Raw genomic sequence first — 16,524 nt, forward strand, 5'->3', positions numbered from 1 at the left:
AGTAGCCCCAGGAACAAGGATGCCAGAGAGGAGCCTGGTAGCCTGGGGAACGTCATGGGTATGAGTGAAAGGGGGGCGGCCGAGCCACTCAAGTGGGACACCTCCCCTTGGGGCTGCCCTGGTGTGTTGCCCAGATAGGCCCCTTGGAGGAGGACAGCAGGTGACTACATGGGGCAGCTTGCAGCCACAGGTTTTTAGTCCAGGGAACGGGTGGTGCAGACAGCTGGCCTTGTCTACTGTGGCTGAAACCTTGGGGCCTTGTCGGGGCTTGTCTGGGGCAGAGCCAGGCCTAAATGGGCTGAAGTACTTCTGCCTGTTCTGTGTTCTGCTCCTTTCAGGAGAGGGTCTAGCTTGAATTTCCCCAGTTGGTGGCAAGGGGTTGGGGGTTGAGTCAGAGGTCAGGGTGGCTCTGGGTTGTAGGGCCAGAGTCTCCTCACTGACCAGGACACTCTTGGGTGGGTGGAGTGCTGTGATTGCTGAGCCTGGAAAGTTTGCACACTGCTTCTCTCTGTACTCTGCCTGGGTTCCAAGTGCTCCGTTTCCAGGTCCAGTCTCAGCACGTTTTCCAACGGGGGCCTGTGCGTTTCAAACATTATTGGTTCTGTCTGCTTTGGAGAGGGGGTAGGGCCCTGGGCCCTGGACAAAACAAGCTCCCTGCCCATCTGCCAGCCCTTCACTGGCTGCCCAGCCTGAAAGGCAGCGTCTGGGGCTGGTGGGGAGGGGGACACATTCCCCAGAGGCTCCTAGAGAACAGCCTTTCAGGGCTGGGGTGGAAGCTCATTTGAATGAGAATCAGGTCTTTTCTGCCCGTGTGGGTTAGTCTGAACCGCGGCCCCACTAGGCCCCACTAGCGCCAGCTGCGTTGGATGGCGGAGAAGCTCTGTGTGCCGCTTGCCCTCCCCACCCTCCGTCTGCATCTGGTGGCCGCCATTAATATCCTGTCCCCATCCACGGCCTCCCTTGGTTTCTCCGGCTCTGGGGACCTCCCTGCTCCCAGCTGCGCCGTGGCCCCACCCTGCATGCTCCCTGGCTCTGATAGCCTTGCGTTCAGCTACCATGTGAGTATGGGTATGGGACTGAGGGCCGCACTCAGATCCTGGGGACGGCCCAGCTAGGGCCCCACTCTGCATCCTCTTTCTCAGGCCTGATGCTGGCTCCCACTGCCCAGGAGCCCCAGCCGGGCTAGGCCCCCTTCTCTTAGCCCTGCTGCTGCTGCTGCCACCCATGGGTGAGAGATGAGTCTTTTTCCCTGAGAGCCTTTTGGAGGGGGAGGAGAAATCACCAGGCTTTCCTGGGGGATGGGGTGAGGTGGGGGGAGGGTACCCCTAGGATCTCTACTCAGACCCTGCCCCCTCCAAGTCCCGGCTCCCAGAACAAGTGCCCAGGAGGTACCAGACATGATGCCTCCTCCCGGCTGCTCAGGTGGCAACTGCCACCCACCTACTGGCAACCTGGTTATTGGCCGTGGCCAGAGCCTTCGAACCTCATCTACCTGTGGCCTCCATGGCCCTGAACTCTACTGTGTTGTCAGTAAACTACAGGTAGGGAGAAGGGTATGGCCTCTGGAGGTGGTATCTTTGGGTTTTTTGGACAAGTTCAGCTCCCATGGGAGTTCAGGTCATTGCTGTGAAGTTTTGGAGGCGGGTAGGGGCCAACCATACACTTTCTGCTGAGTAACTCTCCTCAGGCGCTTCTCCAGGACTCTCAGAATTGCTGCTTTTGTGATTCTCGGGATGGGAAAAGCCATGGCATTGAGAATGTGGTCTCCCGGAGTGACCCTGATGGCAGAAAGACCTGGTGGCAAGCAGAGAGTGGTGAGGGTCCTCGTGTGCCCCTGTGTGCAGGTCTGGGCTCGGGTCAAGGCCTGGCCACTGAGCAGCCCTTGTGGTTACAGGTGTTGAGAATGTCACCATCCAGTTGGACCTAGAAGGTGCCTTTTACTTTACCCACCTCATCATGACTTTTAAGGTGACCCAGCGCCCCACCCTGAAGTCTTATTCTCTGCCTCCTGATCCTGACCCGATGGCCACCACTGATGGGTACCCCTGGTGACCCAAGGACCCTCTCTTGTCCCCAGACATTCCGCCCAGCAGCTCTGCTCCTTGAGCGCTCAGTGGACCATGGCCACTCCTGGCATGTGTTCCGCTACTTTGCCCACAACTGCTCAGGCCTCTTTCCTGGGATCCCTCCTGCCCCTGGCCGCAGAGTCAGTGACCTCGTCTGTGACCAGCGTTACTCAGACATCGAGCCTGCCACTGAGGGAGAGGTCAGGCCCAGAGGAAGGAGGGTGGGGCCCTGGCATGAAGCCAGAGGCTCAGGCTTGCTTCTTCCCAGGTAATTTTCCAAGTTCTGGACCCATCCTTTCTGGCGGAGAACACAAACAATGCGGAGATTCAGGGTAACTATCCCACGGTCAGTCCTGGATTCCTTGTGTGTCAGGAAAACCAGAAACCTACCTGTGGGAGGAGAGATCCTGCCTAAGTTTGTGCACTAGTTGGGCAGAGCGGCAGGCAAACCAGCTCAGCCCCCCCAGCGATTGTTTCGCAGCCTTGCCGCATCCTGGTCCTTTACTGTGGCCCCTGTCAGGGCTCCCCATGCATGTCCCGTTAGTGCTCCCCATACCTGTGCCCAATGCATAGGGACCAGCATGCTAGCAGTTTATATTTCTGCCCCATCACTGAAGTCCTTTGTGAGGAGGCCCTACTGTGGTCCCCATCACTCCTGGCCCTGCCAGACCAATCTTTTTCCCCCACCTCTACTTGTATCACACTGTACCCCGTAAACTGTGAGCCACTGTCCCTGTTCCCCATCACAGCCCCTTCATGGTCCTGTCTGCCCTCCCACCCCGCCTTAGTTTACTGCATTCCGGAAGCTGCCACCAGGTGGTGCCATCATGTCTCTGGGTGGGATCTCTTCCTTGTGAAATAAATCTTGTTAAAGGACAAGAGAAACATAACATAACCCAGCAGGGCAGCCCAGAACCAGGCCAGGAGAGGGCCAGAACAGGATGACAAACCCCAAAGTAGCTTTTTATCTATGTTCTACGATCTCCACCCACCTTGACTTACTTAGATTACTACCAGCTACTGGGCATGCATGTGCACACACACCTTTCACCCTTCTAAGGCCTAGAGCGTGTTCCTCTGATGAGAAGAAAAGGGACCTCTGGCAAAGAGATACAGGAGGTGGCCTTGGCTTGGTAACTGAGTTAAGCTGTGTAGAGAAAGGGGGCCGTGGACCCATGGAGCCCCACTGTGGGCCTGGCATCTGGGCAGTGCTCAGTGGAGAGGATAGACAGGGTAACTGTCTTGGAGCTCACATAACAAATAAGATGGGCAGTCAATAAATACACATACCGCAAGTGGTTTGGCTGGGTGAAGACCTGATCTCTGAGTCTAGTGACAGGCTGGGGAATGGGGCCCTTTACTGCACTGGGGAAGCAGGTTTCCCGTATCTAGTGATACTGGAAAGGGGTGTCCAGGGAGCAGTGGGGTGTGCCTGTCTCAGCCCCGGGGTGATGGCAGGTCTGACGCAGCGCAGAGGTGGGATAATCGCCACTGGGATGTGCTCATCCTAAAACGGTATACTCAGGGGGTTGGGGTGGGAGAATCGCACAGCGCAGGTGCTGGAGGAGTGGCTTCAGTGATGTAGAGAGGGGAGAAACCCCACAGTGCCGCCTCCACCTTTGGCATAGAGGGGTCACAACCTCTGTGCACCTGAGGGCTCTCCATATGTCTCCAGAACTCCTGCGTGTGACTAACCTCCGTGTGAACTTCTCCAAGCTGCACACACTGGGTGACAGGCCCCTGGGGGGCCTCAGGGGCCACCCCTTCTACTACTATGCTCTCTATGAGCTAGTGATTGCAGGCAGCTGCCTGTGCCACGGCCATGCTTCCGAGTGCAGGCCCGCACCCGGGTCCCCACCCAGCGTGGAAGGCATGGTGAGTACTCCCGGAGGGGCACCAGTGGCTGGTGGGAGGGTAAGCCAGGGAACCAGGGCCGACTCATCTTGCCCTCATCCCTGTTAGGTGCATGGCCATTGTGTCTGCCGCCACCACACCACTGGTACCCACTGTGAACGTTGCCAGGGCCTGTACCAGGACCACCCGTGGCAGGCAGCAGAGCCTGGGTACCCCCACACCTGCCAGGGTAGGTGCCATGCCCCGCTTTGTCTGGCCACACCTGCCATGGGTCAGCCCACTCCATGCCCACCTTCTTTGCCCGGCTCCAGAATGCAAGTGCCATGGGCACGCCCGCAGTTGTCACTTTGACATGGCCCTGTATCTCGCATCTGGCAACGTGAGTGGAGGTGTGTGCGATGCATGTCAACACAACACGGCCGGGCGCCACTGTGAGCTCTGCCAGCCCTTCTTCCACCGGGACCCCCTGGAGGACCCCCGCTCCCTTCACTCCTGCAAACGTGAGCCCTCCAGTCCCCGATCCCAGTTGTGACCTTGATCCTTAAACTTCACATGACCTCTGACCTGACTCTGTCCCCACTTCTGACCCCTGACCCAGCCTGTGACTGCAACCCTATGGGTGCCCTGGAAGGGGGTTTGTGTGATGCCTACACAGACACCACCCAGGGTCTCCTCTCTGGGCAGTGTCGCTGCAAAGTTCACGTCTGGGGCCAGCGCTGTGACTCCTGCCGGCCAGGTCACTATGGCCTGAGCCTCACCCAGTCAGAAGGCTGCCAGCGTGAGTGACCCTCAGCGTGACCCCCATCCCCAGGTCCTCCTTGCTCTGTCCCCAGTTACTGCCCTAATAGCACCCCGGCCCCCGCAGCAGTCCCGAAGCACTCTGACAGCTGTGTGCCCTAGCCTGCAGGTGCAACGCCCGGGGCCGGGTCCCCAGCACTCAGGCCTGTGATCCATCCAGCGGTGCCTGTCACTGCAAACGCTTTGTCTCTGGACGGGACTGCAGCCGCTGTCTGGTGAGGCTTGAACCTCCCCCCACCCCCCCACCCCCCGCTTCTGATCTGACCTTGAAATGGGGTGCTGAGCTTCTAGAAGCTGGCAAGTACCAGGTTGTAACAAGTGTGAGTGCAGACTGAGCCTTGAAGGTGGGTCGGTGCCACTTCCTGACCTGGTCACCAGAGTCAGCGCCGCCCTGGCTAGCTGAGCCAGCATGGGGGAGCTTTGGTAACAAAAGAAGGAAAAGCAGTTAAAAGGAGTGGCAGAAGTATGGTGCACTGAGTTTAAAGGTGTTTCACAGTAAAAGAGGTTGAAGAGGCACTCGGAGCATCCCCTTCTTGCCTCTCCTTGAACGTTTCAAGTCCTTTAACTTTTATTTTACTCCTGGTTGTGTCCTCCTCCTCTTACCTCCCCTCTGTGGAGCCGTGCAGGAGTCCACCAGGGGCCCCTCTGGCCTTCCCAGATGGACACAGAAGAGCATTCAAGCCCTGAGCTCCCCCACCAGCTTCTTCCTACTACTGGTCCCCGTATACTTTCAGCCCCAGGCTCCTGATGGTCCTCTCATTGCCCACATCTTCCTCTCCTTCCTCCACCCACCTTCTTCTTTTACAGCCTGAGTTCTGGGGTCTGAGCAGTGACTCTCTAGGCTGTCGGCCCTGTGACTGTGACTTTGGGGGTGCCTACAGCAACAGGTACAGGGCAGGGCCTGGGGGTCTGGGTCCAGCGGAGAGAGTTGGGGAGTCGACTGTGTCCCATCCCCGTCCCCACTCTGGCCCAGGTGTTCTGCAGGGCAGGGCCTCTGCCTCTGCCGCCCCCACCTGCATGGCCGCCGCTGCCAGGAACTCCAGTCTGGGTACTTCTGCGCCACCCTCGACCAGGCCACTGCCGAAGCAGAGCATGGCCGCAGCCTCCAGCCTGCTGACCCCCAGCTGCCTGTGAGTGTCCAGCAGGGGCAGGGGGAAATCAAGGCTCACACCTTGGGGCTCAGGGCAGGGAGAGCACGTCCAGAGAGAGCTAGTTGGAAGAAGAGGCCGGACAGGGTTAGGAAGGTGAGGCAGGTCCAGGTAGGGGTGGAATCAGCATGGCTGGAAGTTTGGTGACTTGAACAGAGTGGGAACATATTCCCATGACAGGTTTTCCCTGGTGGTCCAGTGGTTAGAACTTTGAGCTCTCACTGCTGAGGGTGGTGGGTTCAATCCCTGCTCAGGGAAGTAAGATTCCACAAGTTGCAAACTGTGGCCAAAAGAAAAAAAAAATCCCCAGCCAGGACAGTATGGGAGGACACTGACAATTGACTTGCCCCCAGGGAGCCCCCTGGCCTGCTCCCCGCTACTGTACACCAGCCCCAGGGACCTCCTCTGGTTGGCTCGGGCCCCGACTTTGGAGACAGCGTGACCCTGACTGTGTCCTCCAACGTGCCAGGCAAGCCCGGTACAGCCACCAGCTGCCCAGGGTAAGGACTCCGAGGGGCAGGGTTGGGTCATAGGTCGCTAGGTCTTAGTAGGGAGGGGCCCAAGCCCTGGGGCTGTGGGTCACTGGGATCTTAGAGGAATGGGAACCTGAATCCTGAGTGTTCTCGGTCCTGGAATGGTTTGGGCCTAGGAGTCTGTGTCTCACATCCAGACCCCAGGGAAGCCCCCGCCCCTGCATCAGGGATCTGGCTTTGCACTGGGGAGGGGCTCAGACTTCGCACGTGTGGTGGACGGGGCTGGCCTCTCTCTGCTGGCACCCACAGTGCCTCGCACCCTGGACTATGACATCGTCCTACGCTATGAGACCCAGGTCAGTGGCATGGTTGCCAGCCAGGTAGGTGGGTGGTGCCAGGTGGTGGGTTGGGGCAGCTTCTTGACTGCTGGCTCCTGATCCTAGGCACCTGAAGTGTGGCAGGCATTAGTCCGGGTCCGTGCCCAGTCACAGCCCCGCAGTACCCACTGTGCCCGTCCGTTGCCCTCAGAGCAGCTGTTCCAGGCGACCTTGACCCATGCGCGCAGGTAGGGGGAACCCTGTGACCCCCAAACCAAGACTCTATTATGTAGCCAACACATCTGAAGCAATACCCAAACGAAGTGGGAAACGCCCAACATGTTACATCTTTAGTTGATAAATCATGTCCGACTCTTTTGCAACCCCATAGACTGTAGCCCGCCAGGTTCCTCTGTCCATGGAATTCTCCAGGCAAGAATACTGGAGTGGGTTGCCATGCCCTCCTCTGGGAGATCTTCCCAGTCCAGGGATCAAACCCGCGTCGCCTGCCAATGCAGGTTCTTTACCACTGAGCCACCAGGGAAGCTAACATGTCATAGAACATTCAAAACAGGGACCTAATGTAAAACAGGGCAGGGTTTAGTTCCACCTTAATGTTTCTTCACTGCTCGTATGATGAAACACCAGACCCCACGTCTGCACAGTGGAAATGGAGCGTTCCTGGACCGCGTGATCATGACCTCCTCAGCCCACCCTTACTCCTCTCCCCGGTCCCTGCAGAGCCGTGGTTCTTTCCAGACCGTTCTGCTTTGAACCCGGAACCCGCTACTCCGTGACCCTGCGGCTGTGGCGGACCAAGGAGGGGCGGAGACCCGAAGGGGGCACGATCCTCCTGGATTCAGTGAGCTCCTAGGGGCTCCCCGCCACATCTGGGGGAGACACAAATTATAGCAGGACAGTGTGGGTGCAGTGGGCCCAGGGACAGGGAGTCATGGAGGCCTAGAGTTGCACCAAGAGGCCTGAGGTAGGTGGAGAGAGGGAAGGAGGAGGATCCAGGCAGGGAGAACACATGTGCCAAGGGCAGGTCAGCCAGGCAGGCACCAGGCCTCACAGGACCTTGTGGGCCAGAGGAGGGGCTTGTCCTGGGGAAGTGGGAGCCCTGGAAGGGATTGGAGCAGGGAAGACACTGCTAGAGGGTGGCTGCTGCAGTGATTCGGAGTGAGGGTGGCAGTGCCTAGATTGGTTTGGGGCCACTGATGTGTGTGTGAGTCTCTCAGTCATATTCAACTCTGTAACCCCATGGAATTCTCCAGGCAAGAATACTGGAGTGGGTAGCCGTTCCCTACTCCAGGGTATCTTCCTGACCCAGAGATCGAACCCCGATCTCCTGCATTGTGGGCAGATTCTTTGCTGTCTCAGCCACCAGGGAATCCCTGGGGCCACTAGAGAGGAAAGAGAAATAGACTCAAAAGAGAAACAGGAAAGCGGCAGGAAGGGGCTGTGAAGGCCAACGTGTGTACAAACGGAAGTTCCAGCACAGGTGTGAGTAAGTGGGACGGGGCTTACTGTCCCCTGCCCTCCACCCTCTACCCTCCTACTAGGTAGTGCTCCTGCCGCGGGTTGGAGAGTTGCCTGGACTGAGGTCCGTGGACCCGGGGGCCCTGAGGCGCTTGCAGGAGCTCCACGAGGCGGGCTGCCTGGAGGCAGCGAGGGTGAGCCCACCCCAAAGCATGCCTGAGGCCTGTGCCCGCCTCGCCTGCAGCATCTCAGCCCTGCTCCATGGAGGTGGCCTCGGTGAGCGTGTGGCCATGGCTGGAGGGGGACTGGAGGATGGGGGTTGCAGTGGGCCCCGCAGGGTTCATCTGATTTTGCCATTTCTCCTGCCAGCATGTGAGTGCCACCTGCAGGGTTCACTGAGCACCGAGTGTGCCCCACTGGGGGGGCAATGCCCCTGCCGCCCTAATATCACAGGTCGTACCTGTGACCGCTGCTTGCCTGGGACATTTGGCCTCGGGCCCACCGGGTGCCATGGTGAGCCTTCAGGGCCCGTGGGTGTGGGGTCTGGGACCAGCATGTCATTTCTCTATGTGGCTTGATTGCCCTGTCACTTCCCAGAGTGCCGCTGCCACCCCGAGGGGGCTGCCAGTGCCGTCTGTAACTCTACGAGTGGGCAGTGCACGTGTTGGGCAGGCTGTGCTGGTCGCCGCTGTGACCGTTGCCTCTCTGGCCGGTGGGGCTTCCCACGCTGCCAGCCCTGTGCCTGCAATGGACACGCCGAGTTGTGCCACCCACTCACAGGCGTCTGCCAGGACTGCCGCGGAGCCACCACAGGCCGGCATTGTGAGAGGTGAGGCTGCCCTGGAAGGGTTGGGGAGGGGTCAGGATGAGGGTCTAGGCCCCCGCTCCACATGCCACTGCCCCCAGGTGCTTGGATGGCTACTATGGAGACCCCACCCTGGGCTCAGGCCAGCGGTGCCAGCCCTGCCCCTGTCCTGGGCACCCTGGCTCAGGCCTCTATCATGGGACCTCCTGCCATGTGGACAGCACCAGTGGACGTGTCCTGTGCCTCTGTGCCCCCGGCTATGCAGGTGAGGCACGGTTGGCAGTGACCAACCCACAGCCCCGCTCACTTGTTCACAGTCCTGTTAGGTCCACAAAGCAAATCTCTGCCAGTGCCACCTGTGTGTTTGAGCTACAGGCTGGGCTCCTCTCTTCAAGGAGTTCCCATTCTTTTTTTCTGGCTGTGCTGGGTCTTTGTTGTGATGCACAGGCTCAGTGGGTGCAGTGAGCAGGCTTTTCTAGTTGTGGCGCGTGGGCTTACTTGCCATGGGGCATATAGAATCTTAGTTCCCCGATCAGGGATTGAACCCGTGTCCCCTGCATTGGAAGGTGAATCCTTTACCATTGGACCACCTGGGAAGTCCCGAGAGTTCCCATTCTTAATGCATTAGAGGCGTGGAACTTGTAGACCAAGAAGATGGGCCACAGTGTGTCTATCCTATCCTCTGCCCTCCTGGCTGGATGGCAGACTTTTTGGCTGGTTAAGTGGGACCCAGAGGCCCCGAAGGTATAGGAAGACACCTAACATAACCCCCTCTCACTTCCATCCACTCCAGGACCCCGCTGTGACCGCTGCTCCCCCGGCTACTTTGGGCGCCCCTGGCCTGGAGATGACCCCAGAAGGAGTCCCTGCCGGCCCTGCCAGTGCAACAACAATATTGATCCCCGTGACCCAGCCGCCTGTGACCCCCACAGCGGACATTGCCAGCGCTGTCTGCACCACAGCCACGGCGCTGGCTGTGCCCACTGCCGGCCTGGCTTCCACGGCAGTGCCCTGCGCCCAGGGGGCTGCCGGCGTGAGTGTGTGGGTGGGGTGGGTGAGGGCGTCCCAGGTGGGGGAGGGGTGGATTTGCATTCCTCAGCCCCTGTCAAGCCCTTCCTGTCCCCAGGCTGCAGCTGTGACCCCCGGGGCACCAGCCCTGTAAGGTGCCCACCTGAGGCTGAAGCCTGCTTCTGTGACCCGGTCAGCGGGCAGTGCCCCTGCCGCCCCCACACACTGGGGCGGGACTGTAGCCGCTGTGCCCCCCTCTTCTGGAACCTCGGGGGGCCCCGGGGCTGTGAGCCCTGCAGCTGCCACGCCCGACACACTTTGCAGCCGGGGTGTCACCCGGTGAGTCAGCCCGTGTTGTGCGTGGCACGCGGCCGTGGCCAGGTGTGAGTGCATGTCCATGCCTGTGACATGGTGTGATTTAGGGCCGGTGTGAGTGTTAACACAGAGGTGTACAGGGCTGCGAACAGCTGTGTGTCTGTGCTCTCGTGTGACGTGAGCTGTGAGCAAACCTGAGACCACACAGGTCCAACCCCATTCATTTGGTGCCTGAAGGAGACAAGATCTGAAGTGTGTTCTCGGGTCCCTGGTGTGGACAGGGTGGGAGTCAGGGAGTCAGAGGGTGTGGAGACAGCGGGGCGCTCAACTCGGGACACACAGGGGCCTGTCAGGAGCTGAGAACGCAGAGGGCCCGTCGGGGGATGGTGGGAAAGTGGGGGCTGGCCTGGGGCTCAGACCAGAGGCAGAAGGAGGGGAGGAGCCTGCTGCCAAGCACAAGTGTGGGTACTGCCTGGCTGGGACAGGGCTGAGGGGCGGCACCAGTGTGCTGCTCTGGGCCCTCTTGCCCTTCTCCCTCCCTCGTTGTTTCACTGACTGGCCACACTCTTTTCCCTCAGGTCACGGGTCAGTGCCCCTGCCGGGCAGGATTTGGGGGCCGCACGTGCTCCCGGTGTCAGGATGGGTACTGGGGTGACCCGGAGCAGGAGTGCAGAGGTGAGCGGGGCACACTGGTTCACACGCTCCACCACCACCAGGGGTGAGGCCGTCCTGACAGGGCCCTTGGGGTGGGGTGGCGGGGGCAGGGGAACCCTGGGCTTGACCTGAGGGAGTGCACAACGTGTTCATGGCTGTTTCCTCCAAAACTTAAAGTAATAGTCGTGAAAACAGCTACAGGGAAAGAGTGTAGGCAAGGCCATGTCAGGTGGGTCTGTGGAGCAGACATGCTGGGTGGTTCTCTCCTGACCCCACCTGCCAGTCTTGACCCGAGCTGACCCCAGCCTGGGCTGCAGAGCCCTTGGAGCCCCAGGCTGTCTTCCTGCCCAAAGGCAGCCACTCGGGATGGCCCCTCTGGCCGGGGTAGATGCCAGTACCCCTGGCCGTCGGAGCAGTGGCTTAGGAGAGACCACCACGCTCACACAGGGCAGTTTTCCTCTTCCTGGCTTGGTGGGGGCGGGGCTGGGGTGAGCGCCACCTGCTCCCTGCCCTGACCCTGTCTCTCTTGGCACAGCCTGTGCCTGTGACCCCCAGGGCTCCATCTCGCCCAGCTGTGACCCGCACACAGGCACCTGCCGCTGCCGAGAGGGTATCTCAGGGCCGAGGTGCCAGGCGTGTGCCCGTGGCTCCACAGGAAGCTTCCCACACTGCACGTCCTGCCCTCCCTGCTTCGCCTCCTGGGACCAACGCCTGGCTCCCCTCCAGCTGCATCTGGACACCATGGTCCATGAGGTGGCTGCCCTGCGCCAGGGCATGCCTGGCTGGGGTGCTGGGCTCCGGGGAGATCAGCTGCAGGCCCTGGAGGGTAAACTCCAGCAGGCCTAGACACTCCTGGAATCACCTTCCCCCACCAGAGGTCCCCTGCAACAATTTACAGAGTGGATCACCGGACTCAGGCAAGGGGTCTGGGGTCATTAGGGAGGAGGGCTGCAGCTGGCCTCCCAGGGTCAGGGACTCAGACGGTCTCTGGCTGGCTATCTGAGTCCTGGGTTCGAAAGTGAGGTGAGTCCTCTGGAGTGAGGAGACAGGGGGAAAAGGGCATCTGTGGCCAGGCTGATATTCCATCTTCCCACAGGACAGAAAGAACCACATTGGGCCAGACACTATGGGTCACAGCACAGGTTGTGGCAGAGAGAGACTCATGGGTTAGGGGACAGTGTGAACATCTGGAAGAATTATCCCAGGAGTTAGACTGTGTCAAGGGCCTGGCCTGGCCCAGGAAGGCCATGGGAGCCCAAGGTGAGGCCAAGGTAGATGGGCCACAGGTGAGGGTGGGGGCAAGGCTGGGCCAGGAGGAAGGGAATAGGTGCCTTTGCTTATGTATCTGGGGGGCCCAGGAGGCTGATGGACCCCACCTCAGCCAGTGGAGCCCCGAGCCACCCCTCTGTCATTCCCATCACCTACAGATGCTAAGGCCCAGGTCTCCTCAGCTGCCCTGCTTTCTCAAGAGGCCCTGCGTACAGTCCAGGTCGTGGCCACACTTGGAGGACCAGAAAGCCTCCTGGGACAGGCCCAGGAGGCCCGGCGGTGGACAGAGCAGCTACTGTGGGCAACAGGCCGGCCCAGAGGGCCAGCTGTGTTGCGGCTGAAATTGAAGGGGCTGGTTGACAGGGTCCAGAGGCTGAGCCCTCGGCTTCTGGGACTGCTAGACAAAGCTGGAGTGGTGGGTGGAAATATGGGTCACTGGGGGATGTTTTGCCAAGGAGAGGACTCTCTCCTGGGGCTAAACTGAATGTAGGGCCATTCGAGATCCAGGACATAAATTCCTCACTGGGACCCTGATCTTGTTGGCAGGGATGCAGGGGTCAGGGACCTGGGCTGGCCCATGTTCCTGTGCCCTCTGGTGTTCCCTCTTGCCCTGGGACCCTGCCTACCTCCCAGTGGGCTCTCATTGCCTCCCGTGACTCCTCCCATAGCCTGGACATAGCATTCATCACCTTGGAGCAGTGCCAGCATCTGGTACAGAGCTGTGGGGTCTGTGGAGGGGGGCCTGGGGGAGTCACAGGGTACGATGCCTTGGCCATGGGCTCACAAGAGACACATTCCATATATGGCCCACCCCTACCAGCTACGGCAGACCCAGGCCACTGCAAGCTCCACAGGAATCCAGGCCTGGGAGACGTGGCGTCGTGCAAGGGGGCCCTGGGGCGTGGCCACCATGGCTCGTGTGCAAGCAACTGTGCAGACCGTCCAGCATTTCCTCTTGGGTACATGTCTGCTGGTTATATGTCTGTTCACTGCTGAGGGCAGGGGCAGGTGGGTCTCCAGGACCCTGCTAGGATACTCCTAGAATGAGGAAGACTTGTCAGGGCTGACCAGGGGTCCAGTGGGAGCACTAGTGTGCTAGCGAATCTTGAACAGGTTAGACCTAGGGGTCAGGAGGACTTGATTTGTAATGTTTGTCAATTTTCATGGTATGAGTAATTCCCATCATGGCTGATATCAGCCTACCTATTATTTAACAACTGGAGGAGGAAATGGCAGCCCACTCCAGTATTCTTGCCTGGGGAATCCCATGGACAGAGGAGCCTGGTGGGCCACAGTCCATAGGGATCACAAAGAGTTGGACAAGACTGAGTGACTGAACACACACACACACACACACATTATTTAACAAGCGCTTAATATAATTCCTGAAAATGTAACAATTGGTTCTTGGAAGCGTCTAGCATGAGCTTCCCAGATGGCTCAGTGGTAAAGAATTCACCTGCCAGTGCAGGAGACATGGGTTCGGTCCCTGAGTTGGGAAGATCCCTTGGAGGAGGAAATGGCAACCCATTCCAGTATTCTTGCCTGGGGAATCCCATGGACAGAGGAGCCTGGCGGGCTCCAGTCCATGGGGTCACAAAGAACTGGACATGACTGAGCATGCACACAGTCTCTAGCACACAGTATAGTCATATCAGAGGCAGGGTCAGTGAAAGGTTAGGGTCAAGGCTCGTTGAGTCAGGGATCAGAGTTCACGTCCAGGATCCCTACCTCCATTCCCACAGCTGAAGGTGCAGATGCTGTGAGCATAGAGCTGGTGGCATGGCGTGGGCTGGTGGTGCCTGTCCCCCAAGATGGGGCAGCGGGCCTTGCCTTCCTGCTGGATCAGATCCAGGGTGCCCTCCCTGCACCAGATGCCGAGGGTCAGGAGCTGCCCAAAGCTGAAGGTGTCCTCCATTGGGCACAGCAGACCAGGTGAAGGGCCAGGAGGCTGGTGGTAGAGGTCAGAGGGTGGGGAGGAAGGGAATGCCAGACTGATTGCCTGCATCCTTCAGGGTGGGTACAGCCAGGGCTCTGCACCAAGCGCTGGATTTGGAGGGAGTGCTGGCTGAGGCGGGAACTCATGCAAGGGCTGCAGAGCAAGGGCTGCAGGTGGTGAAACAGAGACTTCACGGTCTGGAGGCCAGTGTACAGGAGGTGATCCGCGCCCCGCCCCCATGCCCTTCAGTCCCTCACGCCTCTTGTTCAGAGGCTGCTATCTCTATTCTTCCCCTGAGATCCTTGACCTATTCTGACAACACAGTGCTAAATACCCTGCCGTGCTGTGAGCTCTTTGTGATCCCCTGATCTCCACCCCAGGTGGCCAGCCACCTGGCCCAGGTTGCACTGGCAGGGGATGTGACCCCAGTACTGGGACATCTGTCCAGTGGACCTGTGGCTCTCAGGACCCGTTTGGCCCTGACTCAGCGGCAGGCCCGGGAGGCAGAAGAGCAAGCCACGCATGCCCTGGGCATGGCCAGGAGCCTGGGCCAGGTGAGATGGGAAAAGCGGACTTCAGGGTCCCAGGGACCCCTGTGGAGTAGCATGAATTGGAGTTTAGGTGGGACTGGGCTACACTGGGCTGAGGCAGGGTCTCAGTTCTAAAGCCCTGCTTCCTCCCGGGAACTTCAGGAGGCAGTGCTTTTGGGATGGTAGGGTCCAGGTGGGTGGGCTTTCAGAGCCAGCCCTGCCCTAGGAGCTGCAGGTGGCCCAGCTGGGTGTGATGGAGTTGCAGGAGGGCACGGACAGCCTTGTGGCCGCGGTGCAGGATGCAGGAGAGCGGGCACACCGGGCGCGCGCTGAGGCCCGAGAGCTGCTAACACTGGTACAGAACAGCTGGAGAAGACTGGAGGGTATGTGGCTGGGCCAGGATGGGTGGGTACAGGGGGTGGTCAGGGTCAGAGTTAGAGGGATGGTGTGGGAGGGTCAGGGCTGGATCCAGGTTGGGTCCATATTCATATGAGGATCAGGCTGGGGTCAAAGTCCAGAACAGAGGGGTCAAATGTTGATTAGTGTTAGAGCTTATTTAGGGCTGGGATCAGAGTCAGGGTCTTGATGGAGATGAGGACCAGGGTCAGAGATTAGGGCCAGAGGTCAGAGCCTGGCTCAGATGACCTTAATCCCCAGGGTTGGAACGCCGCCTGGCTCAGAATGAGGAGGCACTGGGCAAGAAAGTGGCCACGCTGTGGGCTCTCGAGCAGCGGGCAGCAGAGCTACTGGGCCACATGCGGCTGTGGGCCAGGGCATACGGCACCTGCTGACTTCGGTCTGACTCCAAGTGACCCCACAGTGACCCAGGAATCCCCTGACCTTGAGAGCCCAGAGACACCAGAGTGCCTGCTGACCCTGAGTGATCCATGTGACAGCCTGTCATTTAGTGGTGCGCTGATCTTGACAAATAGGAGGGGTCACGGACAACTCCCTGAGGCCATCTAGTGCTCCCCGAGATCCTGATAGAGCCTTATCTCTGAGTGATCCATAATTCTGAGCGCCCTCTAGTATCCCTGAGCCCCTTAGATTGACCACGTGACCCCCCTGGTGTCTGGTGACCCCACTCCAGATAACTGGTGAACCTTGATGTTTCCCCTAAAGAACCCCAGCTTTTTTCCCTGGGCCTGCCACTCCAGGGTACTCTCCACCTGACTCAAGACAGTAGGCGCAGATGTAGCAAGCTCAAAGTTGTCCCGACAGGGCCCTATGGACCCCGGAGTCTGGTCCCCGCCGAGGTCCCAGGGGCCTGGGTGGGGCACACGCTCCCGCAGCCCGCATTCCAAGCCCGGATCTGGGCGCTCCCGGTGGGCCGAAACGTCCGGAGTGGATGAATAGCCGGAAGATCTGGATTCACTCGCTACCGCTGTGGTCTGTTGTCGGTGCCCAGCTCCCTTTTTCATACCAGGAAACAGTTCTTCTCATGCCTACTTGTTGTAGCGACTGGGGGAGGCAGAGAGCCTGGACAGGGGATGGCCTTTCTCCACCTCTCCCAAACCCTCATGTTGTCCTGCCCTTCCGGTCATGCTGTCCTAAAGCTTCTCACAGTCCCGGAAGAGGGGGCTTGGCACCCTGAGTGCGCCTTTCCACCGCCCCCCTGATGCTGGAGCCCTGGGACTGAAAAGCCTAAGTGATGGAGACGCGCATAGCACCGACGACACTGGGGACACAGTCTCCATGGCCCCTTGAGGTCTCCAAGATGACACTCCTCTCCTTGGCTTATGCCACAACCCCTACTTGGTTTGTCCCTGAACTACAGTGGCCTAGGACCCCAAACCCCAGTGTTCCCCTGGCTTTGTGCAGACCTGGGCCTGGGGGCACAATAAAGGTTTCCAGGTGAGCCGGTCTGTG

General features: G+C 59.5%; 2 protein-coding genes across 3 annotated transcripts; both read left to right on the forward strand.

The window, feature by feature from the left end:
• Nucleotides 1-25: 25 nt before the first annotated feature.
• Nucleotides 26-11,763, forward strand: LOC133235725 (laminin subunit beta-2-like). Of its 2 annotated transcripts, none has more exons than XM_061397557.1 (26): nucleotides 26-1,058; nucleotides 1,143-1,228; nucleotides 1,360-1,541; nucleotides 1,688-1,814; nucleotides 1,895-1,968; nucleotides 2,078-2,266; nucleotides 2,335-2,398; nucleotides 3,742-3,941; nucleotides 4,029-4,149; nucleotides 4,232-4,420; nucleotides 4,519-4,698; nucleotides 4,821-4,933; nucleotides 5,526-5,605; nucleotides 5,692-5,848; nucleotides 6,220-6,366; nucleotides 6,537-6,695; nucleotides 6,783-6,904; nucleotides 7,398-7,518; nucleotides 8,219-8,411; nucleotides 8,505-8,648; nucleotides 8,733-8,964; nucleotides 9,042-9,205; nucleotides 9,734-9,973; nucleotides 10,067-10,287; nucleotides 10,842-10,938; nucleotides 11,453-11,763. In XM_061397557.1, coding segments are annotated over exons 1-26 (3,915 nt in total). In that variant the 5' UTR covers nucleotides 26-1,056. The 2 variants fall into 2 exon arrangements, with proteins under 2 accessions (XP_061253541.1, XP_061253542.1); XM_061397558.1 differs by having other exon boundaries at nucleotides 1,700-1,814.
• Nucleotides 11,764-12,093: 330 nt separating this feature from the next.
• Nucleotides 12,094-16,513, forward strand: LOC133235738 (laminin subunit beta-2-like). The gene is made up of 9 exons (XM_061397591.1): nucleotides 12,094-12,177; nucleotides 12,345-12,601; nucleotides 12,733-12,897; nucleotides 13,007-13,145; nucleotides 13,932-14,121; nucleotides 14,202-14,343; nucleotides 14,506-14,679; nucleotides 14,882-15,038; nucleotides 15,313-16,513. The coding sequence occupies exons 1-9, from the start codon at nucleotides 12,165-12,167 to the stop codon at nucleotides 15,444-15,446; spliced, it is 1,371 nt and encodes a 456-aa protein (XP_061253575.1). The 5' UTR covers nucleotides 12,094-12,164; the 3' UTR covers nucleotides 15,447-16,513.
• The last annotated feature ends 11 nt before the right edge of the window (nucleotides 16,514-16,524 follow it).

Source organism: Bos javanicus, chromosome 22, assembly GCF_032452875.1.
Source record: "Bos javanicus breed banteng chromosome 22, ARS-OSU_banteng_1.0, whole genome shotgun sequence".
Taxonomy (NCBI): domain Eukaryota; kingdom Metazoa; phylum Chordata; class Mammalia; order Artiodactyla; family Bovidae; genus Bos; species Bos javanicus.

Coding starts and splice junctions, on each gene's coding strand:
- LOC133235725 (XM_061397557.1), top strand. Junction 9,206..9,733: donor CTGTGCCCCCGGCTATGCAG/GTGAGGCACGGT, acceptor CATCCACTCCAG/GACCCCGCTGTGACCGCTGC. Junction 10,288..10,841: donor TGCAGCCGGGGTGTCACCCG/GTGAGTCAGCCC, acceptor CTTTTCCCTCAG/GTCACGGGTCAGTGCCCCTG.
- LOC133235738 (XM_061397591.1), top strand. Junction 12,602..12,732: donor TGCTAGACAAAGCTGGAGTG/GTGGGTGGAAAT, acceptor TCTTGTTGGCAG/GGATGCAGGGGTCAGGGACC. Junction 12,898..13,006: donor TGGAGCAGTGCCAGCATCTG/GTACAGAGCTGT, acceptor CACCCCTACCAG/CTACGGCAGACCCAGGCCAC.